Here is a 27,755-nt window from a genome sequence, read left to right on the forward strand (position 1 = left end):
TCAAGTGGTAGTAATCAATCCCCCTATAGCCTGAGGAGCATGACATTTATCCTCTCTCTTTCTCTGTCTGGTATGATGAGGTCTTTTTTCTCTATTGGGTGTCATGAGGTCTCCTCTCCCTACTCCAGGGTCACAAAGCCCCTCTTCCTTTGTGGATGTCAGAGCCATCCTGGGGGTGGTGCTTTAGCTGATACTCGAGTATAAAGGGCACAGCTGTTATTTTGATGTGTTAAGGAATTGGGCTGTGGTGGTCCCAAGTCTCAAACTGGTGTCATTCTCTTTCTTTCTTTTCTCCTTCAGGTAGGTGCTCTTCCTCTGGCAGTGTTGGGACAGTCTTCCCAGGGAGACTCAGAGATGAATTCTCTGGTGGCCTCACCAATGAGTCTCCCAGAAGACTCTTAGTCACACCACAGGGAGCAAGGATCTCAAAGTAGTGTGCTGCTGCTTAGCCTCCTCGCTCCACAGAGCCTCCCCTACCCCTGTCCCTGAGAATCGATACTCCCTGTTCTGGACCTGAGTGCCCCCACTTCCTCCTTTCCCTATACTCATTTCCCTTCACGGACCACATAGATTAAGCTTCCACAACCAAACAAGGAATCTCTTTATTACATGCAGACTGGAGGAGGGGGATTAAGGAAGCTCAGCTTTTAGAAGTCCCAGCTAAAGAATGTCACTTGCCATCTGGTTCTACAAGGATCCAGTCATTAGCCACTGCAGTTGTGGACCTTCAACACACCCCCTGAAAACAATTCAGGGCAGAGGTCAGTAACGAGACACTTGTGCTCTGGCAAAACTGGCAGGACAGGTCTTCAGATAGTTAAATATTTTCAAGAGAAACTTTTATGAACCCCAATTCTTACGTCTTCCCATATTTAGAAAAGCACTAAAATCATTCACGGAGGTATCTGTTCCTTGTGACTAACAGTGACTTACCAAGAAGTGTGCTTATCCCACTACTGGGCATATACCCTGAGAAAACCATAATTCAAAAAGATACATGCACCCCAATGTTCATTGCAGCACTATTTACAATAGCCAGGACATGGAAGCAACCTAAATGTCCATCAAGGATGAATAGATAAAGAAGATGTGGCACATATATACAATGGAATATTACTCAGCCATAAAAAGGAACAAAACTGAATTATGAATGGACCTAGAGTGTGTCATACAGAGTCAAGTAAGTCATAAGAAGAAAAATAAATACCGTGTGCTAACACATATATATGGAATTTAAAAAAGCAGTACTGATGAACCTAGTGGCAGGGCAGGAATAAACAAGCAGATGTAGAGAATGGACTTGAGGGCATGGTGGGGAAGGGGAAGCTGGGGATGAAGTGAGACAGTAGCATTGACATATATACACTACCAAATGTAAAATGGATGGTTAATGGGAAGCTGCTGCAGAGCACAAGATCAACTCAATGCTTTGTGATGACCTAGAGGGATGGATAGGGAGGGTGAGAGGGAAGCTCAAGAGGGAGGGGATAAGGGGATATATGTATACATATAGCCGATTCACTTTGTTGTATAGCAGAAACTAACACAACATTGTAAAGCATTTATACTCCAATAAAGATCTGAAAAAAAGAAAAAAAAAAGTCTGTTTGATTGCACATACCCCTTCTCCAAAATTACATATATGCTGACCTCCCCCCTTACCTCTTTTTTTTAAACTTTTTATTTTATGTTGGAATACAGTTGATTAACAATGTTGTGTTATTTTCAGTTGTCAACACAGTGATTCAGTTATACATATACATGTATCTATTCTTTTTCAAATTCTTTTCCCAATTAGGTTGTTACATAATATTGAGCAGAGTTCCCTGTGCTATACAGTATGTCCTGGTCGGTTATACATTTTATTTTATTTTATTTTTTATTTTTTATAAGTATTATCAAATTTCCTTCTTATTCTTTTTTAATACATCTTTATTGGAGTATAATTGCTTCACAATACCGTGTTAGTTTCTGTTGTACAACAAAGCGAATCAGCCATATGCATACACATGTTCCCATATCTCCTCCCTCTTCAGCCTCCCTCCCATCCTCCGTATCCCACCCTTCTAGGTCATTGCAAAGCACTGAGCCGATCTCCCTGTGCTATGCTGCCGCTTCCCACCAGCCAACTGTTTTACATTCAGTAGTGTATATACGTCGATGCTACTCTCACTTCACCCCAGCTTTGCCCTCCCACCCCATGCCATCAAGACCATTCTCTATGTCTACCTCTTTATTCCTGCCCTGCAACTAGGTTCATCAATACCTTTTTTTTTTTTAGATTCCATATATATGCGTTATCATATGGTATTTGTTTTTCTCTTTCTGACTTACTTCACTCTGTATGACAGACTCTAGGTCCATCCACCTCACTACAAATGACTCAATTTCATTTCTTTTTATGGCTGAGTAATATTCCATTGTATATATGTGCCACATCTTCTTTATCCATTCATCTGTCAATGGACATTTAGGTTGGTTCCATGTCCTAGCTATTGGAAAAGGTGCTGCAATGAGCATTGGGGTGCATGTCTCTTTTTGAATTATGGTTTTCTCAGGGTATATGCCCAGTAATGGGATTGTTGGGTCATATGGTAGTTCTATTTTTAGTTTTTTAAGGAACCTTCATACTGTTTTCCATAGTGCTTGTATCAATTTACATTCCCACCAACAGTGTAGGAGGGTTCCCTTTTCACCACACCCTTTCCAGTAATTATTGTTTCTAGCTTTTTTATAATGGCCATTCTGATTGGCGTGTGGTGATACCTCATTGTTGTTTTAATTTGCATTTCTCTAATAATTAGTGATGTTGAGCATCTTTTCATGTGCCTCTTGGCCATCTGTATGTCTTCCTTGGTGAAATGTCTATTTAGGTCTTCTGCCCATTTTTTAACTGGATTGTTCGTTTTTCTGATATTGAGCTCCATGAGTTGTTTGTATATTTTGGAGATTAATCCTTTGTCTGTTGTTTCATTTGCAAATATTTTCTCCCATTCTGAGGGTTGTCTTTTTGTCTTGTTTATGGTTTCCTTTGCTGTGCAAAAGCTTTTAAGTTTAATTAAGTTCCACTTGTTTATTTTTGCTTTTATTTCTGTTACTCTAGGAGGTGGGTCAAAAAATCTCTTGCTGTGGTTTGTGTCAAAGAGTGTTTGTTTTTCCTATGTTTTCCTCTAAAAGTTTTATAGTGTCTGGTCTTACATTTAAGTCTTTAATCCATTCTGAGTTTATTTTTGTGTATGATGTTAGGGAGTGTTCTAATTTCATTCTTTCACATGTAGCTGTCCAGTTTTCCCAGCACCACTTATTGAAGAGGCTGTTTTTTCTCCATTGTCTGTTCTTGCCTCCTTTGTCATAAATTAGGTGCCCATATGTGTGTGGGTTTATCTCTGGGCATTCTATCCTGTACCATTGGTCTGTATTTCTGTTTTTGTGCCAGTACCATACTGTCTTGATTACTGTAGCTTTGTGGTATAGTCTGAAGTCAGGGAGCCTGATTTCTCCAACTCCGTTTTTCTTTCTCAAGATTGCTTTGGCTATTCGGGGTCTTTTGTGTTTCCATACGAATTATAAGATTTTTTGTTCTAATTCTGTGAAGAATACCATTGGTAGTTTGATAGGGATTGCACTGAATCTGTAGATTGCTTTGGGCAGTATAGTCATTTTCACAATATTGATTCTTCCAATCCAACAACATTGTATATTTCTCCATCTGTTTGTGTCATCTTTGATTTCTTTCATCAGTGTTTTATCATTTTCTGAGTACAAGTCTTTCGCCTCCTTAAGCAGGTTTATTCCTAGATATTTTATCCTTTTTCTTGCAATGGTAAATGGGAGTGATTTCTTAATTTCTCTTTCTGATTTTTCGTTGTTGGTGTGTAGGAATGCCAGAGATTTCTGTGCATTAATTTTGTATCCTGCAACCTTTCCAAATTCATTGATTAGTTCTAGTAGTTTTCTGGTGGCATCTTTAGGATTTTCTATGTATAGTATCATGTCACTGGCAAATAGTGACAGTTTTACTTCTTCATTTCCAATTTTTATTACTTTTATTGCTTTTTCTTCTCTGATTGCCGTGGCTAGGACTGATTATCCATTTTAAACATAGCAGTGTGTACATGTCAATCCCAAGCTCCCTAAACATCCCCTCTCCCACGCTTCCCCCTCCCCCACCCCACCCCACCCCACCCCAGTAACCATAAATTCCTTCTCTAAATCTGTGAGTCTGTGTTTCTATTTTGTAAATAAGTTCATTTGTACCATTCTTTTCCCCCTTACTTCTTTAGAGGAGTTCCTCAGAGCTATCTGAGAAACTGTTTCCCAGGCTAGTCCTCAGTAAGCCCCCAGTAAATCTGAAACTCCCAGCTGTCACCTTGTGCAATTTCAGAGGACAGAAACAACGTTAGTATCTCTTTCCTGAAGTAGGAGTTGCAAAAGAAGATATTAATGCCAGTCAGTCTTTTTGTTTTAATTATCTCTGTTGCATTATACACACACACACACACCATCTATATCTATAGATATAGAAATGTATGGTATGTGTGTATAGTATATTTCATGTGATTATAATACAAGGCTTAAGAAGTGACCTGGGAAAGGAGGATATTCAAAGAGCTACTCAGAAGACATGTGACTCTATAGTCAATTAAAAACAACACATAGAAAGCCAGAGGGAAAAAGTCCTAGAACCCACAAATTATTACAATCCTTCTGGCAAATTGGAAAGTGTCAGTGAGGAAGCAGTTCCAGGAAGAACAATGCAGAAAAGCATGCAACTAAGTATAAAGCATGACTAGGATGCTGGAAGTGTAGGAGCTGTACCAGCCAGACAGCTGGGGTGCCTGGCCTGTTTCCTACTGAGGAAACTAAGGGAATCCTGGGAGATATTTGAGCACAGAGACTGAGGCTATCCTGTTCACTACCCATCACTGCTTCCTCAGAGCTCAGGACCCTTCATTAACATTGATTACATTTTATTCCCTCTCTCCTCTCTCCATCACCCATCAGCTCCTCCAGCCACATGCCCCGTCCATTCAACACTGTCTTGTGTTCAGGTCTGCTTCACAGAGGCACGAAGTTCCACTGGTTCCAGTCACAGGACACAGAGATATTCTGCAGCTTGAAGTTCAGTTTTTGCATGATGTGATTGGCCCTATCTACATGGGAATACATGGGGAAGCCAAGTTTGTCTAGAGCCTGAACCTGGACATAGATGAGGTAGGTGATGAGGCCCTGGGCCCGGTACTCAGGTATGGTGCCTGCCATCCGCAGCTCTCCTGTCTGGTCCATCAGGGCCCAGGATACAGGGGTCCCCTCAGGCCCCAGCAGGCAGAAGGTGGGGAAGGTCCGGATACAGCGCTCGATGAACCGCTGGCTCCTCTCATTGCCACCGAAATGCCAGAATTTATTCACCAAGGCCGCGTGGGTAGGATCCAGGGATGAGAGCTTCAACACCTTTTGATGGCTATTGGGAACAAGGGGGAAGAATAGCCCATAATATTGAAACCGTATACAAGCCTGTTTATCCCTGTCCTTTGAAATAAAAACCTTTTGCTTTCGTCTCCCAGGCCTCCCTTGAGTGTCAAAAGGCTAATAGAATTAATGATTAGAAAATGTGAAGATCTAGAAACAGAAGAGCTGTTGGGCTGAGAAACTGGTAACAATTTAGACTATAAATCTGCCACATGGCAGAATCACTGAACTCACAGTTCTCTGCAAGATATTGATAAGGGCCTGACACACATTTCTAAGTTGTTTTTATAGGAAGCAGATCCCCACCAGATGAGAACTGCTGACCTCAAGCACACAGACCCTAGACTGGTTGAAACCGGAAGGTTGATGATGCTTGAAACTTCACCTTGATGCCAACCAATCCGAGAATTGTGCACCAGCTGCCCACAACCCTGCAGCAACCTCCCTCACACTGACTTTAAAACCCCTTCCCTGAAAGCCATTGGGGAGTTCGAGTCCTTTGGGCATGAGCTGCTCATTCTCCTTGCTTGGTGCCCTGCGATAGATGCTGTACTTTCCTTCACCACAACCTGGTGTCAGTAGATTGGCTTTACTGCAAGTGGACCCAAGTTTGGCTCGGTAACAATATCACATGTACTGTGGAGTATTTTATTTGTCCCCTGCCCCAATTGTTCTGAGAGGGGAATAGGAGCATATTTAAGCATAAGTGCTCTGTAGCCAGGCTGTCTGGATTCATAATCTGACTCCTTGGGTGATTTGGGGCTGATTACTTCATTTCCCACTTCCTCTATTTCTTCATCTAATAAATAAGGATGATAATCACACCTCCTTTATAGAATCATTGTGAGGCTTAAATGAGTCAATGGATGTAGGGGCTTAGAACAAGCACCTGGCAGATAATAAATCCTCTACAGAAATTAGCTACAATTGTTTCATTTGGCCTCTGCCGCAACTTTCCAACCTAGATAGGGCAGGTGTTCTTATCCTTATTTTACACAGAAGGAAAACGTTGCAGAGATATAAACAAGTGCCCCAAAGCACATGCTAGCAAGCAGTGAAGCCAGAGCTTAAAATGTTGATGTCCGAAGGTCCTTGGCTACCATGTTGAACAAGTGGGGAGGCTGAGGTCCAGAAAGGGGCAGTGACATGAAGTGCAGGCAGCCCCCAAGGCACAGAACTCTGAATCTGATGGCATCTGCAGGCTGTAAAGGGGCTTTGGGTGGTGTCCTGGCAAGAGCCCACAAGGTGAAACTAGGAGATCTAGACTCAAGCCCACTATGCCCTTAACCATCCATGTGACCTGAACAAGCTATTTCATCATCTGAGTCTGTTTTCTGTCAGGAAAATGGGGATAATACCTCCCATCCTGTTTATCCTACAGTGCAGACAAGGGGATCCAGAGAGATTCTTTGATACAAAGTGAATAAAACTCTCCCAGGAGTACAGACGGAAGGCCATGGGACTGGGCATCTTTAGTTCAAATCTCCACCATCAGTGTTCAGTTCTATTCAGTGTTAGACTGGACATCAATGGGGGAAAATATATTATTTGTTGAAATTCTCTTTATTGGAAAAATTTGTTTGTCAAGTGAATTTACTGAACACATTTATTAAATACCTACTATATACCAGACACTGTTTTAGCTGTGGAAGATCTATCAGTGAACAAGACAGGGAAGGTACCTGCTCTCTCTCGTGGGGTTTGCAACGTTGTTGGGGAGAGTTCAAACATCCAGTAAGTAAGACCGTTAACTAAATTACCTAATTTCAAATAATCATAAGTGCTACAAAGAAAATAAAAGTGGGTCATGTGTGGAAAATAACTGGGAAGTGATTTTAGGTGGAGTCGTCTAGCCTGGACTCTCTGGAAGGTGACATTTGAGCAGTTCTGAACAGCAAAAGAAGTCATGTGTGTCAGGATGGGGTGGGGTGGGGGCAGAGGGAAAAGCTGACTCAAAAGGCCTGAGCTTACAAACAACCCAATCAAAAAATGGGCAGAAGACCTAAATAGACATTTCTCCAAAGAAGACACACAGATGGCCAAGAGGCACATGAAAAGCTGCTCAACATCACTAATTATTAGAGAAATGCAAATCAAAACTACCATGAGGTATCACCTCACACCAGTTAGAATGGGCATCATCAGAAAATCTACAAACAACAAATGCTGGAGAAGGTGTGGAGAAGAGGGAACCCTCCTGCACTGCTGGTGGGAATGTAAATTGATACAGCCACTATGGAGACCAGTATGGAGGTTCCTTAAAAAACTAGAAATAAAATTACCATATGACCCAGCAATCCCACTACTGGGCATATACCCAGAGAAAACCATAATTCAAAATGACACATGCACCCCAATGTTCATTGCAGCACTATTTACAATAGCCAGGTCATGGAAGCAACCTAAATACCCATCAACAGACGAATGGATAAAGAAGATGTGGTACATATATACAATGGAATATTACTCAGCCATGAAAAGGAACGAAAATGGGTCATTTGTAGAGTTGTGGATGGACCTAGAGTCTGTCATACAGAGTGAAGTAAGTCAGAGAAAAACAAATATCGTATATTAATGCATATATGTGGAATCTAGAAAAATTGTACAGATGAACCTGTTTGCAAGGCAGAAATAGAGACAGAGATGTAGAGAACGAACATATGGACAGCAGTGGGGGAAAGGGGGATGGGGAGTGGGATGAAGTGGGAGATTGGGATTGACATATATACACTAATATATATATAAGATAGATAAATAATAAGAGCCTGCTGTATAAAAAATAAAATACAATTCAAAAAAAAAAAAAGCCTCAGCTTACAATGATCAATGGCAGGAGGAAGACCAGTGTTGTTGGGGGTAGCAAGCAGGAGAGGAGATGAGGTCTAAAAAGTAGATGGGTGTTGGCTCTTATAGGGTCACGTTGGAGTTCCGAATTATTTCCAAGTGAGATGGGAAGTACTCGAGTCTTTTAAGCAGGGGAAGAACATGGTCTAATGTGCATTTTTTTAAAAAAAAGATTACTCTGGCTGCTTGGCAGGAAATGGATGGTTAGGAGACCAAAGCAAAAGCTGGAAGAGAAGGTAAGAGGTATAGTGGGTTGAATGGTGTGTCCACTCGAAAGGTGTGCCCACCTGGAACTGGAAAATGTGACCTTATTCAGAAAAAGCATCCTTGCAGGTGTAAGTACATTGAAGATCCCAACATGAAATCATCCTGGATTATCTAGTGGGCCTTTAATCCAATCAAAAGTGTCCTTATAATAGAAGAAAAGACACAAACACACACAGAGAAGCCCATGTGAAGGCAAATTCAGAAATGAGAGTGATGAAGCTGAGACAGGCTGGGACCTGGGACCCTTTGCTGCAGTGCTACACTGCTTGCACCTGGACAAATTCTCCTCGGGCAACAAAATACAAAGAAACTATAAGAAACTAAAAATAACTGTGTGCATGTGCACTTGGGGCAAATTACGGACAAAGGGACAAAAAGATCCAAAACGCCCAATTCCCACTTCTGAAGAGCCAGGAGCAAAAAACAGGGTGTCGGGAGCAAAAGCTGGGTACCGCGCATGCCCCCTGCACACAACACCACCAAAGGGGTGGGCAAAACACCTAAGCCACGCCTCCGGCCCGACCCCTGGACACACCCCTACCCTCACCCCATAGAAGGAACCAGCTCGACCCCCTGCCTCAGCCAGCAAGCAAGCAAGGGAACCTGTGGTTTGTTCTCTCTCCCCACTGCTGCAGCAGGGGCCCCAATAAAGCCTTACCTGAACTTCTTGTCTGGCCTCTAATCAGTTTCTATTGATTGGGGAAGGCCAAGAACCTTGGTTGGTATCAAAGCCACAAGCCAAGGAATGCCTAGAGCTACCAGAATCTGGAAGAGGCAAGGAAGGATTCCATCCTAGAGGCTTTGAAGGGAACAGAGGCTCGCCAACCCATGGACTTGGGACTTCTGGCCTCCAGAACTGTGAGAAAAAATTTCTGCTGTTTAAAGGCACTCCAGTTTGTTGTGCTTTTTTGCGACTGTCCTAGAATGTGCTGGCTAATTCAGTGGTGACAGATATGAGGCTTCTTTCTTTGTTGTTTTGTTTTGTTTTTGTTTTTTGCCGCACCGCGCAGCCTGCGGGCGGGATCTTAATTAGTTCCCAGACCAGAGGGATTGAACCTCTGCCCTCGGTAGGCAGTGAAAGTGCAGAGTCCTAACCACTGGACCACCAGGGAATTCCCCAGAGCAACTTCTTTCAGACTTACATGGACTTGTATTTATCACCATTGGGTGATACGTTTTTTGCATCCAGCAAGGAAGTAGCCAATTTCTTTGCTGTCTCAGAGACCATATAGAGAAAGCACTGTGTTCGCTTCACCTTGCCCAATTTAATAGCCGCAAGATTTTTTATCACATCATCCAGGCTGGACTGTGAACCTAGATGGAGGAAATGAATTATATGAGATATCACTGTTCCTTTAAGTGTCAGGAAAAAGCTGTCCAACGGCTGCAAAGTTTGCAGGTTTCGAATTATTAAAACTCGTGTCCCATCATGAAAAGACTTCTATGGGATAATGGCAAATCACTCTCATATTTAAAAATAATTCAAAATTGGGATAATACTACAATTCCTGAGTACATTACAGTACAGTTATGACCATCAAAGGAGATGAGGTATAAAGATAATAACCAAAATTGATTGAAAAATTCTCTGCACTCAGTGCAGTAGATTGCTGCTACAGTGGTCTGAGTTTGTTCCTCTTCACTATCTTGATTTTTTTCTCCTTAACTGACTATGGGATTGACCATGAAACTTGCTTTGGCCAATAGAAAAGTAGCAAATGTGAATCAGTAAAAAGCTTGAAAAGTGACTATGCATGGAGGTTTGCCTTTTCTCTCTGCTCTTGAGAACCTGTGATTTCTATACATCGCCCAAGCCACTTCATCAACACAGACAAAGCCAGCATTAACAGCCAAACTTGAGATTACGGCTAACTTAGTCCTACCAGCTCATTGAAAACCCCCAGCTGACTGCAGCTACATGGGTGAATCTAGGGGAGACCAGCAGAGGAATCACCCAGCTGAGTCTAGTCCAAATTGCTGACCCACAAAATCGTGAGCTAATAAATGATTGTGGTTTGCAGTCACTGTTTGGGGATGGTTTGAAAACCTGATAAAATCAGGCATAGTGCTAAGCACTTCTCATTCAAGATCTTATTCAATCTTTAAATGGCTTATGTTTTGGGTACTATTCTAATCCTCATTTGTTTTTTTTGCGGTACGCGGGCCTCTCACTGTTGTGGCGTCTCCTGTTGCGGAGCACAGGCTCTGGACGCACAGGCTCAGCGGCCATGGCTCACGGGCCCAGCCGCTCCGCGGCATGTGGGATCTTCCTGGACCGGGGCACGAACCCGTGTCCCCTGCATCGCCAGGAGGACTCTCAACCACTGCGCCACCAGGGAAGCCCTAATCCTCATTTTTATATATAAGGAAACTGATCCACAGAGAGGTTGTTCCTTGCCTTAGATCACATAACTACTAACAGGCCCAACAAGGTCACAATTTTAGGTAGTCTGACTCCAGAGAATACTTTTTTTTTTTCCTGGCCGCACAGTAGCTTGGGAGATCTTTGTTGCGGAATCTTAGTTCCCCGACCAGGGATCAAACCTGGGCCGGGCCTCTGGTAGTGAGAGCACAGAGTCCTAACCACTGGACCGCCAGGGAATTCCCACATACATTCTTAACTACTAAATTCCCCCTTCGTAAATAAGACAATGATAAAACGGAGATGAGACAGAAGGAAAGCTCTGCTCCCATATTCAATCTCCCTAATAGATCCTGGAATAAACCACGAATCCTTAGCTATTAAGAAATTATGTTATTCATGATTTCCTATGTAAACCCCATGTACTGCAGTCTTCAAGTTCTAATTCACTATTGTTGGAGGAGGTCATCAAGAAGACGTGCTACCTGTTGACTCATGAGCTGGACCCAGGCAATTGGAGGTTCCCCACTCCTTCCCCTCCTTGGAAGGTCCTTCCCACTTGCCTTCCCAGCTCCCAGAAGCTGCTCCAAGGACACAGCCTTGAGATTGAAATGCGGTGTTGAGATATCTGGATTGGGTACATGACTGAACCCAGTTAAGGCCACTATATAAATGTTTAAGATTTTGGCAGGTGGGTGAGGTGATATACTCATCCTGCAGTCTCCTGCAGGAGACAAGCCTGGAAGTTCCCCTGCTTATTAAACTTGCCACCTACCAATCGGAAGTGGTTTGCCCCTTTCTTAGGCCTCTCTTTGCCATACATGTACATGGGGGCTGGTTTCAGATTTCACCTGGGAAGCTCCCAAATAAGTTTGTGAACTAACAACTATGGAGGTAGTGGTGGCAGCTGAGAGAAAGAATGGACAGCAGGCTGAGTGTCTAGGACTTGGAATAAAGATATAGAGGATGTAGGGCTGTAACTCAAAATGAAAAGTGACACTACAGATACAGACATGGGAGATCTCAGTAGCCAGCACACATCCCAGCTCCCTTACTTTGAATCTGCAAATGTTGCTTCCAGTTGATGACTTCTGGCAAACCAAGGAATTCCTGACATTTCTTAGGGTCCTTGGAGTAGACTTGGTAAGTATTGGTGTAGTGATCAAGGTCATCCGTCATCTCCTGTTTGGGTTGGGAAAAGTAGAATCAACCAAAATGCTTGTATTTAGTGATTGCCATATTCGTTTTCAGGGTTCCATTATCTTATGACACTTTTAAATACTAAAATATTAGCTTTTTCATTGTATTGATTTTATTGAAGGATTATTTACATTAGGAGATCAAGTCAAGGACTCCTTGATTCAATTAACAATGAAAAATGTCCTGAACAAAACTACTCCTAACTCAGTTCTTGCTTTAAATTTTCAAACCAAGCAAAAATGATCCATTTAAAATTATTTTTCTATCCCTCCATAAAACTCATTAAGAAGCTTGAAAAAGGGGCTTCCCTGGTGGTGCAGTGGTTGAGAGTCTGCCTGCTGATGCAGGGGACGCGGGTTCGTGCCCCGGTCCGGGAGGATCCTTCGTGCCGTGCAGCGGCTGGGCCCGTGAGCCATGGCCGCTGGGCCTGCGCGTCCGGAGCCTGTGCTCCGCAACGGGAGAGGCCACAACAGTGAGAGGCCCACATACCGCAAAAAAATAATAATAATAAAAAACTTCCAAGGGGGAAGAAGTTTATTTAAAGAAATAATGGCTGAGAACTTCCCAAATCTTGAGAGAAATTTGGATACACAAGTTTATGAAGCTCGTAGGTCACCAAACAGTCAAAGAGAACCTCTCTTAGACACATTATAATAAAACTGTCAAAACCCCCAAAAAGGCTATCAGCAGATTTCTCAGAGACCTTGCAAGCCATAAGAAGATGGGGGCAATATATTCAAAGTGCTGAAAGAAATAAACTGCCAACCAAAAATACTTTACCCAGCAAAGTTGTTCTTCAGAAAAGATAGCAAGATATCATTTTTAATACCTTGCTATCACTATTTGTTTGTGATATTTGTTTTTTTATTGGACATCTATTAACAAATTATTATAGCTATAGATATTTTAATATTTTGTCCTTTAATCTTTATACTTGAGTTAAGTGGCTAAAAACCATATTACTATATGACAGTATTCTGAATCTGACTATATGCTTACTTTTACCAGTATGCTGTATACTTTCATATGTTTTTATGTTACTAATTAGCATCCTTTCCTTTCAGCTTGTAGAACTCCTTTTAGCTTTTTTCTTTTTTTTTTTTTAAGAAAGAATTAGAACACTTTTTTTGATGTTTCACTAACTTTCACGAACAAACAAAAACTGAGGAAGTTCATTACCAAAAGACCTGCCTTATAAGAAATACTGAAAGGGGAACAGTTCTCAGAGCTTTCTGAGATGCTCTTCCCAGGTTATAATCCTCAAATTTGGCTCGAATAAAATGTTCCAATTCCTTCTTAAAAAAAAAAAAAAGCTAAAAGGAGTTCTTCATACTGAAAGGAAAGGATGCTAATTAGTAACATAAAAACATATGAAAATATACAGCATACTGGTAAAAGTAAGCATATAGTCAGATTCAGAATATTCTCATATAGTAATGTTATGGTTTTTAGCCACTTAACTCTAGTATAAAGATTAAAGGACAAAATATTAAAATATCTATAGCTACAATAATTTGTTAATGGATATCCAATATAAAAAATATAAATATTGACATTAAAAAAACATAAAATGGAGGGAGCAAAAGGATAGAGTTTTTGTATGCAATCAAAGTTAAATTGTTATCAGAGTAAAATAGACTGTTATATTTATAATATGTTTTACATAAGCCTCATGGTCTCACAAAGCAAAAACCTACAGTAGATTTACAAAAGATAAGAGAAAAGAATCAAAGTTTACCACCACAGAAAATCATCAGTTCACAAAGGAAAGTTGCAAGAGGAAGAAAGGAACAAGAGGACTACAAAACAGCAGAAACCAATAGGGTGACATTAATAAGTTCTTACCTGTCAATAAGTACTCTAAGTGTAAATTGATTCAATTCTCCAATCAAAATATATAGAGTAGCTAGATGGATTAAAAAAAAAAAAAGATCAACTCTATGTCGCCTACGAGACTTTAAGCTTTAAGGAAACGCATAGACTCAAAGTGAAGGGATGAAAACGGCATACCATACAAATAGAAACCAAAAGAGAACAGGCATAGCTATATTTGTATCAGACAATATAGACCTTAAGCCAAGAATGATAACAAGAGAAAAAAGAAGGCTATTACAGAACTTTTTTTTTTTTTCGGTATGCGGGCCTCTCACTGGTGTGGCCTCTCCCATTGCGGAGCACAGGCTCCAAATGCGCAGGCCCAGCGGCCATGCTCACGGACCCAGCCGCTCCGCGGCATGTGGGATCTTCCCGGACCGGGGCACGAACCCGCGTCCCCTGCATCGGCAGGCGGACTCTCAACCACTGCGCCACCAGGGAAGCCCTATTACAGAACTTTGATGAAAGAAATTGAAGAAGACGTAAACAAATGGAAAGATACACATTTGGATTTATGGTTAATGAATTGGTTAAGGTTTCATGGATTGAAAGAATTAATTTTGTTAAAATAATCATATTACCCAAAGCCATCTGTAGATTCAATGCAACCTCTATCAAAATTCCAATAGCATTTTCACAGAAATAGAAAAAAAATCCTAAAACTTATATGGAACCACAAAAGATTGACTAGACAAAGCAATCCTGAGAAATAAGAACAAATATGGAGGCTTCATACTTTCTGATTTCAAACTATACTACAAAGTTGTAGAAATCAAAACAGTAAGGTATTGGCATGAAAATAGACACATAGACAAATGGAATGGAATTGAGAGCCCAGAAATAAGCTCTCACATATATGATCAACTAATATTTGACAAGGGAGCCAAGAACACTCAATCAGGAAAGAATAATCTCTTTAATAAATGGTATTGGGAAAGCTTAATAAGCACTTGCAGAAGAACGAATCTTACACCACTCAAAAAGTTAACTCAAAATGGACTGAAGCCTTAAACATAAGTACTGAAACTTTAAAAACCTAGAAGAAAATATGGAGATAAAGCTCCTTGACATTGGTCTTGGCAATGATGTTTTGGATATGACACCAAAAGCACAAGTAAAGAAGGCAAAAAATCAACAATTGGGACTACATCAAACTAAAAAGCTTCTGCACAGCAAAAGAAAAAATCAACAAAATGAAGAGACACGTATCAAATGGGAGAAAATACTTTCAAATCACATATCAGATAAAGGGTTAGTACCCAAAACATATTTTAAAAACTCATACAATATAATATAAAAAACCCCAAACAATCCCATTAAAAATGGGCAGAGGAATTGACATACAAATGGCCAACAGATACATGAAAAAGTGCTTACATCACTAATTATCAGGTGAATGCAAATCAAGACCACATACATACCAGAATGGTTATCATCAAAAGGACAAGAGATGGGCTTCCCTGACGGCGCAGTGGTTGGGGGTCTGCCTGCCGGTGCGGGGGACATGGGTTCAAGCCCTGGTCTGGGAGGATCCCACATGCTGCAGAGCAACTGGGCCCGTGAGTCACAACTACTGAGCCTGCGCGGCTGGAGCCTGTGCTCCACAACAAGAGAAGCCACGATAGTGAGAGGCCCGCGCACTGCGATAAAGAGTGGCCCCCGCTTGCCGCAACTAGAGAAAGCCCTCGCACAGAAACGAAGACCCAACACAGCCAAAAATAAACATACAAATAAATTAATTAATTTAAAAAAAAAGAAAGAAAAGGACAAGAGATAACAAGTACTGGGGAAGCTCTGGAGAAAAGGGAGCCCTGTGCACTGTTGGTGGGAAGGTAAATTGGTGTAGCCACTATGTAAACAGTATGGAGGTTCCTCCAAAAATTAAAAATAGAACTGTCAAAAAAAAAAAAAAATAGAACTGTCATATGAATCAGGAATCCCATTCTGGGTATATAGCCAAAGCAAATGAAAACAGGATCTCAAAGAGACACCTGCACTCCATGTTCATTGCAACATTATTCACAATAGCCAAAATATGGGAAAAAAAATGAATGGATAAAGAAAATGTGGCATATCTTTACAATGGAATTTCAGTCAGCCACAAGAAAGAAGTAACTCTTGCCATTTGTGCCAACATGGATAGACCCTGTAGGCATTATGCTAAGTGAAATAAATCAGACAGAGGAAGACAAATACTGTATGATCTTCTTTATGTGTGGAATCTTAAAAAGCTGAATCATAAATACAGAGAGTTGGATGGTGGTTACTAGAGGCTGGGGAGGCCTATGTGGGGGAAACACGGAGATATCAAAAGGTACAAACTTCCAGTCTGTACCAGATAAATAAATTTATTGTACCAGATAAATAAATTCTGAGGATCTAATATACAGTATGGAGATTATAGTTAACAAGGCTGTATTATATACAGTTGACCCTTGAACAATGCAGGGGTTATGGACCCCAACGCTCCATGCAATTGAAAATCCGCATATAGCTTTACAGTCAGCCCTTGTATCTGCTGTTCTGCATCCACAGATTCAACCATCCTCAGATGGTGTCGTACTGTAGCGTGTAATTATTGAAAAAATTCTGCATATAAGTGGAGTTGTGCAATTCAAGCCCATGTTGTTCAAGGGTCAACTGTACTTGAAAGTCTCTAAGAAAGTAGATCTTGAATGTTTTCACCAAAAAAAAAAGAAATGGTAATTATGTGACCTGATGGAGTGTTAGCTAAAGCTATGGTGGGAATCATTTAATGATATATGTGTATCAAATCTACACATTGTACATTTTATACTTACAAAATCTTATATGTCAATAATCGCTCGTAAAGCTGGACAAATCTTATTTTTAAGACTGTATTTTTGAAAGTAGCTCAGGTTTCTATCAATAATTAAAAGTCTTCATTTTCAGATTATTTAATTTGGTTATTTTGAATAATATTTCTTACCAATTTCACTTCTATATAAGTTCTATAAAATACATTTACATTAAAATTTTAGATTTTTACTTGATACTTTAAAATATCATTTTATGTTTTATTTTTGAAATGTCTTAGCTATTCAATTTCACTAATTAAAAAATTATCATACAATATGTAAACAACAATTCCAACTATGTCATTTGCTCCTCAATTTTCCTTAGTTCACTTTGTTATTTCAGACCTTATGGCTTGCAACTACTATTTTCTCTGCTTTGAGGGCAGTCCTTCCCAGCCACCATGTAAAAAATCTTATTTGCCTTCAACATCCAGTTTTGGTAAATTTCTACTAAGAAGCATTTCTGATCCTCTCCCTGCAACCTCTACCACATATAGTCTTTTTCCTGCCCTGTTTTATTTGCTTTATTGATGACAGTAGGTTATAACACCCTGCAGTATCTCAATGGGAAGACAGTATCACAATGAGAAGTTTTGAGTTAGCATGAATGAGTTGGTGTGGTTTCAAAACTGGTGTTTTTAAAAGGTAGGAAATATTTTTTCCCCCTTGGGTTAAGGGTTTAAAATGGGTTTCATTTATTACAATGCAGAATTCTAGCCTGGGAAATGCTCCTTTGATACCTTTAACAAAAGTGACCATCTACATAATCCTACATTACCACAACCTCCCACTGGTTGCCTCTATTCCCACAAACTGGGTGCAAGAAATGACAAAGTGTGTTTGGTCTTAAGCAGCAGCAGGATGCTATCTCTGTTTTGATCCTGACTGTTTCACACGACGCTGTAATTTACCTGTGTATTTATCTATAATCTCCTCCAGGCTGTGGGCTTTTTGAGGACAAGGACTTGTTAACCAACACCTCGATTCATTTCTATAATCCCGGGGTCTACCACATTGCCAGGTGCATGGTAAGCACATAGCAAATACGAACATACATGCATATTCATTCCACATCTGGCACCTTACCTGCTCCTGAGGGCGGATAACCACTGTATTAAAATCAGGCCACCTGTCCACCAGGGCCTGTAGCTTGAAAGGGTTTCCCTGATTCATGTGGAAGACGGTCCCATAAACCTGCAGTATCCGGACAAAGTGAGAGGGTCAGCTTATTAGGAAGGGATGGCAAAGTGCCTCGTTTGGTCAGGACAAGGTTTATTTCTATGAAATAATGAAATTTTTTGATTGGAAGGCACCTAATGAGAATTTCTGCAGACCGTGTTTTAGGTTCTAATTTTTGCCCCAATAAATATATCTTTAAAAAATATTCATATAGGGCTTCCCTGGTGGCGCAGTAGTTGGGAGTCCACCTGCCGATGCAGGGGACGCGGGTTCATGCCCCCGTCCGGGAGGATCCAGCATGCCGCGGAGCAGCTGGGCCCGTAAGCCATGGCCGCTGAGCCTGCACGTCCGGAGCCTGTGCTCCGCAACGGGAGAGGCCACAACAGTGAGAGGCCCGCATACCGCAAAAAAAAAAAAAAAAAAAAAAAAAAAATCAGACCAATGAAACTTATGAATAAAAGTTATGAACTCTCCCATTGTAGAATTTAATAAAATCTTTAATAAATTTCCTTCTATTCATGTACACACACAACAAACTTCACAAAAAATGAAAAATATCAGATACACTCCACTCCAGGTGTTTCCAACTTTTCAGTGTAAACAATGACCCTTCAAAGAATATCTTTTTGCAGAAATCTTTGCATATGTACCTGATATTTGCTTAGGGAAGGTTTTTAGAAGGGAGATTGCTGGGCCTAAAGTTATCTACATGTTTAAGGCTTTTTAACATATTTTTTAAAATTATCCTCTGGTAAAGGTAAATATTTCCTACCAGTAAGTGGAGGCTATAGTAATTAAAGTTCAGGGACAATTGTCTCTTTGGTCCTTTTATAGCAAATAAAAATAAAGCCAGATAGTCTACCCGTAGAAGAATGCTTACCTTTCTCTTTTCCAGAGTAAAAGGATGGTTTACAAATGGTTAAGATTGAGAAAAGTGAATAGATTCAACTCACCCCAAATTATGCCAGGCCTTTCAAAGCATTAGCCTCACATAAGATGCATCCACAATTCACCCCACTGTAAATTTATGGTCTGATCTGTAATAACAGTGGCTAATATTTGCATAGCTTCTCTGTGTGCAAGGCACAGTTCCACCTGTTCAACATAAAGTCTTCTCATCCTGACAATAACCCCAAGAGGTTAGAGCTCTCATTACTCCCTTCTTTTTTTTTTGGCTGCGTGGCTTGTGGGATCTTAGTTCCCCCACCAGGGATCGAACCCAGGCCCTGGACAGTGAAAGCACCAAGTCCTAACCGTGGGTCACCAGGGAAGTCCCTCATTACTCCCTTTTTGTATGAGAAAACCAAAGCATGTAAGAGTTAAGTGATGTGGTGTCGACATACAGCTTGATGGTGGAAGAGGCAGGCACAGACCCAGGCAGGCTGGATGCTGAGTCTGCTCTTTTAGCCACAGAACGAATGCGATGTCACTGTCATCAACCTAACTCCCATGGTAGGATTAGGGTGCATGTTCTTGACAAAACTAATAATAGAAATTGAAATATGTAACTTTATCGACCAATGTCCAAGGCGTTATGCCCAGTGGATGAGCATAATGGTTAGTACTTGGCTTCAAGGGTTAACCTGCCTGGAATAAAACCCTGGCTACTTACTGTGTGAACTTGGTAAAGTGCAGAGACCTAGTGTCTCTGTGCCCGTAGAATACCACAACCAGGGTTTTGACATTGATACGGTCAAGATGTGGAACAGTTTCATCATCACGAGGATCACTCGTATTGCTCTTTAGAGTCACACCCATTACCCTCCACTGCTCACGTCCTCCTTCACCTCCAGCAACCATCAATCTCTTCTCCATTTCTATAATTTTGTTATTTCAAGAATTTTATATTTATGGACTCATGTAGCATGTCTTCCCTTGGGATTGGCTTTTTTTTTACTCAGCATAATTTTCTGGAGCGTCGTCCAGATTGTTGCAGGTATCAATAGGTCATTTCTTCTTTGTCATTTAGTAGCATTCCACAGTATGGATGTACCACCGTTCATTTAGCCATTCGTCTATGGAAGGACATCTGAGTAGTTTTCGGCTTTTGACTATTATGGATAAGGTTGTTATAGACATTCATGTACATAGTTTTGTGTGAAAATAAACTTGCATTTGTCTGGGGCAAATGCCCAGGATTGTAATTGCTGGTTGTGTGCTGGTTGCAAGATTAGTTAGAAACTTACAAATTGCTTTTCAAGAGTGGCTGTAACCGTCTCACATTCCCACCAACAATACATGAGAGATCCAGTTTCTCCTTATTCTTAACAGCATCTGAAGTGGAGGACCTATTTTGCTCAAAGCATACAGGTAGGCTCAGGTGAGTTGAAATTGGGTAAATGCATTGTATTTCTGGCCTCAACAGTAACCAGTTGGGCAAGTTATTTAAGTTTCCTTGGTCAGATGCATCATCTACAACATAGGGAGAAGAGTGACATCCTCCTCATATGGGAGTTTTGAAGTTTATATGAGTTCACAGATAAAGCCCAGTGGCTGGGATGAGGTAAGGGCTATAAGTGCTTTCTATTGCCACTAATGAACTGCACTGGCGTTGTTCTGACCTCGAGGTCCCCATTGGTGCCGGTGCTGGGCAGTGGTTGCATGTGACTTCAGCTTCTATCTTTAGGTGTAAAAGGAGCTTTTAAAAAGCAGTTTAGGGACTTCCCTGGCGGTCCAGTGGTTAGGACTCCACGCTTTCACTGCTGAGGGCTTGGGTTCAATCCTGGGTCGGGGAACTAAGATTCCACAAGATGCATGGCCAAAAAATAAAAAAGGAAAGGAAAGCATTTTACTCGTTTCATCAATCCTCTGAATGTTAAAAATGAAAATATAAATAAAATGTGCATAAATCCAGCCACTTTGTAACAAATATTGCTGCAATAAAATAATGAATAGTATGTAATTATTTCTAGGTCTCCTCCATGGATAGCGCATAATCTTTTGGATTTCAAAGAAATAGGAGTTGACCTATTAAATGTTCCAAGAAGGTACATGGTGGTTAACCTTGCCTTGGGCGCAAATGTTTAAAAATTAGTATGTACTTAGATCAACCTTTTAAAGAGAAATCAAGGAAATGTTTTTGAGTCTGCAGAGAGCGTTTTTTTTTTTGCCACTTAAAAGTATCAGACAAGTCATATTACTGAGACCTGTTTCCTCTTCTGGGACATGAGTATAATAGACTTCCCTTGCCAAGAGGTGCTGTGTGAGATGTAGCATGAGTGAGTTCCTGCCACAGAATGGGTGCTCAGTAAAAGCTCATTCTCTTTCTCACCTCTATTACAAGAAGACGCAACCATTTGGTTCCCTAAGAATGTCCCAGGCTCACCTTTAAGGCCTCAGGGAGGCTCTTCCTTAAGTATTTTTCTAGGATCTGCAGCATCTGTGGACCCTGTAAGTGGAGCATCTTGGCAGGTACCTTAGCCTAGAGAGAAGACCAAGAAACAGCCAGGAACGAGAAGACACTGAACCAATAGAAATAGATGGGCACACATTTACCTGAACCTCAGAAGATAACAGGTGAGATAAATTTGCCTAGAAAACTGCTTTGGGAGAGGGGGAGAAGGTATAGTCACCATAGATTTCTAGCCTTACTATGAAGGACAGGAGTTTAGAAGGGCATCATAAAAGTCCTGAAGGGGCCACCTCATAGAAGACACAAAGAAACAAGCGCCGAAGATTCTATCCTAATACCTACGTCCAAGCCCTTCTTCAGTGCCTTTTATTGGTGTCACTGTCATTAAAGTCCTCACCAACTCCAAGGGAGGATGAGATGGGCAGAAAGCACAGGGTTCTCTTTCTGATAATTTTCGCTTCACTTTCTTATACTACCCTGAATTTTAGTCATTAAAGACACATATATTTTAACAAACATATTCTTTTTTTAAATTGAAGTATAGTTGATTTACAATGCTGTGTTAATTTCTGCTGTACAGCAAAGTTATTCAGATATATATATATATATATATATACATTTAAAAATATTCTTTTCCATTGTGGTTTATCATAGGATATTGAATATAGTTCCCTGTGCTATACAGTAGGACCTTGTTGTTTATCCATTCTGTATATAATAGTTTACATCTGCTAACCCCAACCTCCCACTCCATCCCTCCCCTTGCCCTGTCCCCCTTGGCAACCACAAGTCTGTTCTCTATGTCTGTGAGTCTGTTTCTGTTTCATAAATAGGTTCATCTGTGTCATATTTTAGATTCCACATAGAAGTGATATCATATGGTATTTGTCTTTCTCTTTCTGACTTACTTCACTTAGTATAATAATCTCTATTTGCACCTATGTTGCTGCGAATGGCATTATTTTATTCTTTTTTATGGCTGAGTAGTATTCCATTGTCTATATGTACCACATCTGCTTTATCCATTCATCTGTCAATGGACATTTAGGTTGTTTCCATGTCTTGGCTATTGTGAATAGTGCTGCTATGAGCATAGGGGTGCCTGTATCTTTTTGAATTAGAGTTTTCTCTGGATATATGCCCAGGAGTGGGATTGCTGGATCATATGGTAGTTCTATTTTTAGTTTTCTAAGGAACCTCCATACTGTTTTCCATAGTGGCTGTACCAACTTACATTCCCACCAACAGTGTACAAGGGTTGCCTTTCCTCCACATTCTCTCCAGCATTTGTTATTTGTAAAGTTTTTAATGGTGGCCATTCTGACCGGTGTGAGGTGATACCTCATTGTAGTTTTGATTTGCATTTCTCTAATGATTAGTGATGTTGAGCATCTTTTCATGTGCCTATTGACCATTTGTATTTCTTCTTTGGAGAATTGTCTATTTAGGTTTTCTGCCCATTTTTCGATTGGGTTTTTTTTTTGGTTGTTGTTGTTATAGAGTTGTATGAGCTGTTTGTATATTTTGGAAATTAAACCCCGTCGGTCACGTCGAACAAACACATTCTTTAAATATGCAAGTGCATCTTTGTCCATGATTATCCCAATGTCACCACTAACAAGCTATGTAATCTTCAAAAAGTTACTTGACTTCCTTGTTCCTTGGTTTCCTCATTAATAAATCCTCTGGAAAGAGATCCTATCTTAGAAAATTGCTGTGAGAATTAAATGAATTAATACATATTAAGTGCATAGAAAAATTTCCAGCATATATTAACTCAAAATGTTATTATTTTTACTATTGTTATTATTAATATTGTCCCTGGCCGTTAACTACACAGTAATTCAAATCAGTCCATTGGGTTGTTATTCTGTATTGAAGGAATGGGATGTAACTTAAACACAGACCACGATATGAACGTCTTCAGTTAGAATAGTGCCCTGGGAAAAATCATAGATGTGAGGATTAAATGAAGTAATCCACGCACTGGCACCAAATGAATGAAAAAGTGCATGTAAAACTCTTAGCAGAGTGCCTAGCAGAGAATAATAATACGTCATTATTATTATCATTCCCTGAAGGAAGCAGGAAAAATGTAGATTGATGTACTTAGTCCTTTTGTGCTGAGGCACTTTACCTTTCCAGATCTCTGTCCAGCATGTTCTTGGCTTTCTTCTTTTTAGGAACATATGCCCTTTGGCATGGTCAGTTAAGATACAGACTTGTAGAGATGGAACCAGTGTTGCTTACTTTCAGTGGGAAAATGCTTATGGTTCCAAAGATCCCATTTACCTTTTGGAACCTGCTGTGTGAACAGATTTGAGATTGCTTGAATGAGTGAACATTCTTGACTTTTCCATGTGTATATCCTGCCCCACACTCCCAGGTGCTCTCCAGTTCTTTGGGGACCAACAGGCCATTTTGTTCCCTATGTTCACTTATTGGTTTGACGAGAGGAGAGTCTTTGACAGCATCACTATAGCTGTGGTTATATCTTTTAAAACCACATTTATTGTTGAATAATTTAAATGGGCATAATTAAAAGCATATGTAGGGTACAATTCTATGGGTTTGACACATGTATATGCCTATGAAACCATCACCACCTTTCAGATATAGAACATTTCCTTCATGCCCTGTGTTTCTTGATTTCTCTTTGTAGTCAGTTGCTCCCCACTGCTAGCCTACTCAAGAACTGATCAGCTATCACTATGGATTAGTTTGCCTTATATTGAATATAATGTAATCATACTATGTACTTTTCATGTGGTATAATGATGTTAAGATTAAAACAATTTGATCACATAACAGTTGTTCGTTAATTTTTATTTCTGAGTATTATTTCATTGTAGAAATATACTACAATTTATTTATCCATGCATCTGTTGATAGGTGTTTGGGTTGTTTCTTTTCTTTCCTTTTTTGGCTATAATAAGTAGAACTACAATGGATATTCATGTAAAAGCTTTGTAGTGGTTATATGTTTTCACTTATCTCAGGTAAATACCTGGGAGTGGAATAGCTGGATTGAATGGAAAGTATATGTTTAACTATATAAGAAACGGCTAAACAGTGTTTTCTAAGTAGTTCTTTCATTTTACATTCCTACCAGCAAATCATGAGAGTTCCAATTACTCCACACTTCAACAATGCTTTGGACTGTTGGTCTTTTTATCTTTTAATTTATTATTATTTAAAAAAAATTTATTTTATATTGGAATGTATTTGACTTACAGTGTTGTGTTGCTTTCAGGTGTACAGCAAACTGACTCAGTTATACATATACATATACATATTCTTATTCAGATTCTTTTCCCATATAAATTATTACAGAATATTGAGTAGAGTTCCCTGTGCTATACAGTAGGTCCTTGTTGATTATCTGTTTTATATGTAGTAGTGTGTATCTGCTAATCCCAAACTTCTAATTTATCCCTCCGCCCACACCTTTCCCCTTGGGTAACCATAAATTTGTTTTCTAAGTCTGTGAGCCTGTTTCTGTTTTGTAAATAAGTTCTTTTGTATCATTTTCGGACTGCTGGTCTCTTAAATTTTAGCTAAACTATGGATGTGAAGAGTTATCTCATTGTGGTTTTAACTTACCTTTTCATGATGACACTGCACTTGTAATTCATGTTCTTTTTAAAACCTTCTTGATCAGTTTAGAGCAGGGTTCCTTACATTTAGCACTACTTCTATTTCAGCCCAGACAATTCTTCGCTGTGGGAAGCAATTCTGTGTACTGTAGAACATACAGTAATGTCCCTGGCCTCTACCCACTAGCCATCAGTAGTAACACCTCCACTCTCAATTGTGAAAAACAAAAATGTCTCCAGACATTGGCTCCATCTCCTTGAGAGCCTCAGGATAGTGGAAGTCTAATGTTCCGAGAGGCAAATGTGACCTTTTATCCAGAAGCATCTTGTAAGAGGTAAAATGAAGCAGAAGAGGCAAAATGAGCTTGATGCCAAATTTCTGGGGTTGTAACATTGTTATAATACTGCAAATCACATAATGTGAGACTGCTCTACATATAGGCATGCACACATACACACAGTGGAAAGTACCACCACCGCCAACAACAAACATATTGTCCAGTTAATAGGGTAGACTGAAACCTGAAGAGGCTCTAGAACACTGTACAGTCAGGGTGAGCTTTTAGCTTTGGCAAAGGGCAAAGTCCACAGTTCAGACCCAGCCTTTGCCTTATTGGAAATGTTTGTAAAATGTTGAACAATTCAAACAGAGAAAACAAGTTTTAAAGAATAATTTTATAAAACAACATTAACAAATAGGAACAAACAAGACACAATCTTGATGTCTAGCACTAGGATAAGATTACATAAATTATGATCTCTTAGTATGCTGCAACTCTAGGAACCATTAACATAGTAACTATGACACACACACACATACGCAGGAGAATACTAAAATAAAAGGAGAAAATGTAGAACATAAAACAGTACATAATTCCTGATTATAATAGGTAAATCTTTGCTTACACATATTCTATGTGCAACATATACGAGAATTTTAAGGATGTAGAAAGATAAATTTAGAAGGAAAAAGAAAATATTGAAAGACATTTTATGGGGGCTTCCCTGGTGGCGCAGTGGTTAAGAATCCACCTGCCAATGCAGGGGACATGGGTTCGAGCCCTGGTCCAGTAAGATCCCACATGCCGCAAAGCAACTAAGCCCGTGAGCCACAACTACTGAGCCTGTGCTCTGGAGCCTGCAAGCCACAACTACTGAAGGCTGTGAGCCTAGAGCCCCTGCTCCGCAACAAGAGAAGCCACCGCAATAAGAAGCTCGGGCACTGCAACGGAGGATAGCCCCTGCTGGCCACAGCTAGAGAAAGCCTGTGCGCAGCAACGAAGACCCAACAGAGCCAAAAATAAATTTAAAAATAAAAAGACATTTTTATGGCCGTAGCATTATTGATAAAATCTTTTAAATTAACTTTCTTCTTCACATGATTTGAATTAACTGTAAATCTGGCCTGCATTCTAGTCCACATTCCTCTGCATATTTCCTCTTTGACTTTGAACAGACTACTTCACTTTCCTGGTTAACCTTTATCTAAAGAAAAAGCTACCTCCTTTAGAAGGTTTCCTAAAGGGCTAAATAGAACGATGTTTGCTTAGTATCTCGGCACATTAGGTGCTAGATAAATGTTACTTGGATCAGCATCCTTCCTTGCAAATGTTATTACTTCTCCACTCACCCACCAGCTTCCCAAATCCCTCCATATCATTTATCTGCTTAGAACGAAACCTGGTTTAATCCTTCCAAGAATTTTTTCCACAGTACACCTGTTGTATACAGAGTACCTGCAATGCATTATTTCTCAAATTGAATAGACTCCCTTTTCTTCAACCTAAGTGTCAATAAATAAGCTCGGCCCTTCATTTGGAAACCAGCAAGAGCATTTGATTTTTCCCACCTTGTCGTGAGAGGAAAATGAGGAGGCAGGTGTCAAAAAGCAGCGATTCTCTCCAATGAGATGAGCCCTCACCTTGTCTCCACGAAGAAAGGTCCCCAGGAACAAATGAGAAGCAGCAGACTTTTCCAGAATATGAACTTCCCTTTACCCTGGCAAGTACAGCCAGGAACTGCAAAGTGTGTTTAGGTAATTTTTCTACAGAAATAGCTAAATTGAAGCTGTTGAAGTAGACCTTGTCTATTTAAAAGCAGCGAGGAGAAGCTTCAACTGTTAGCTGGTGTGGAATCCAGTGGCACCTGATCCCTCCCTCTGGGTCACATGTCCTGCTGCCTCTGCAAATTTGGGAGTCTGATTGTAACTAAGGGTTTGTATTCTCATCCTACCATTTACCGGCTGTGTGTCTTTGACCAAGTCATCTAATCTCTCTGTGCCTCTGTTTCCTCATCTATAGGTGAGGTAAATAATACTACCTACTCTCACTAGGTTGTGGGTTTTTTTTTCCAATTTTCTTATAAATTTTATTTTGTTATTTATTTATTTATTTTTTATTGGAGTATAGTTGATTTACAATGTTGTGTTAGTTTCAGGTGTACAGCAAAGTGAATCAGTTTTCATATATATATACTTACTCTTTTATAGATTCTTTTCCCATATAGGTCATTACAGAGTACTGAGCAGAGTTCCCTGTGCTGTACAGCAGGTCCTTATTAGTTATCTATCTTATATAAAATAGTGTGTGTATGTCAATCCTAATCTCCCAATTTATCCCTCCCTAGGTTTTTGTTTTTTTAAGTTAAATGGGCTAACATTTGTGAAATGCTTAGGTAAGTGCCTGACAAATATAAAATGTATATTAATGTCTCTCAAATGAAACAAAGCAAAACAAAATTACCGTCATGTAGGGTAAGCTGCATATGTAAATATCTCTCAAAATATTTAGTGA

At 40.1% G+C, this 27,755-nt stretch overlaps 1 protein-coding gene across 1 annotated transcript; it reads right to left on the minus strand.

The window, feature by feature from the left end:
- Positions 1 to 4,200: 4,200 nt before the first annotated feature.
- LOC114887791 (glycine N-acyltransferase-like) lies at positions 4,201 to 27,038 on the minus strand. The gene is made up of 6 exons (XM_029209661.1): positions 26,885 to 27,038; positions 21,341 to 21,436; positions 17,923 to 18,030; positions 11,998 to 12,124; positions 9,723 to 9,894; positions 4,201 to 5,461 (listed from the first exon to the last, which is right to left on the minus strand). Exons 2-6 carry the CDS (start codon positions 21,416 to 21,418, stop codon positions 5,059 to 5,061), a joined length of 888 nt encoding a protein of 295 aa, XP_029065494.1. The 5' UTR covers positions 21,419 to 21,436; positions 26,885 to 27,038; the 3' UTR covers positions 4,201 to 5,058.
- Positions 27,039 to 27,755: the final 717 nt, after the last annotated feature.

The sequence above is a fragment of the Monodon monoceros genome, unplaced genomic scaffold, assembly GCF_005190385.1.
Source record: "Monodon monoceros isolate NGI ecotype Baffin Bay Population unplaced genomic scaffold, NGI_Narwhal_1 Super_Scaffold_7, whole genome shotgun sequence".
In the NCBI taxonomy this organism is placed as follows: domain Eukaryota; kingdom Metazoa; phylum Chordata; class Mammalia; order Artiodactyla; family Monodontidae; genus Monodon; species Monodon monoceros.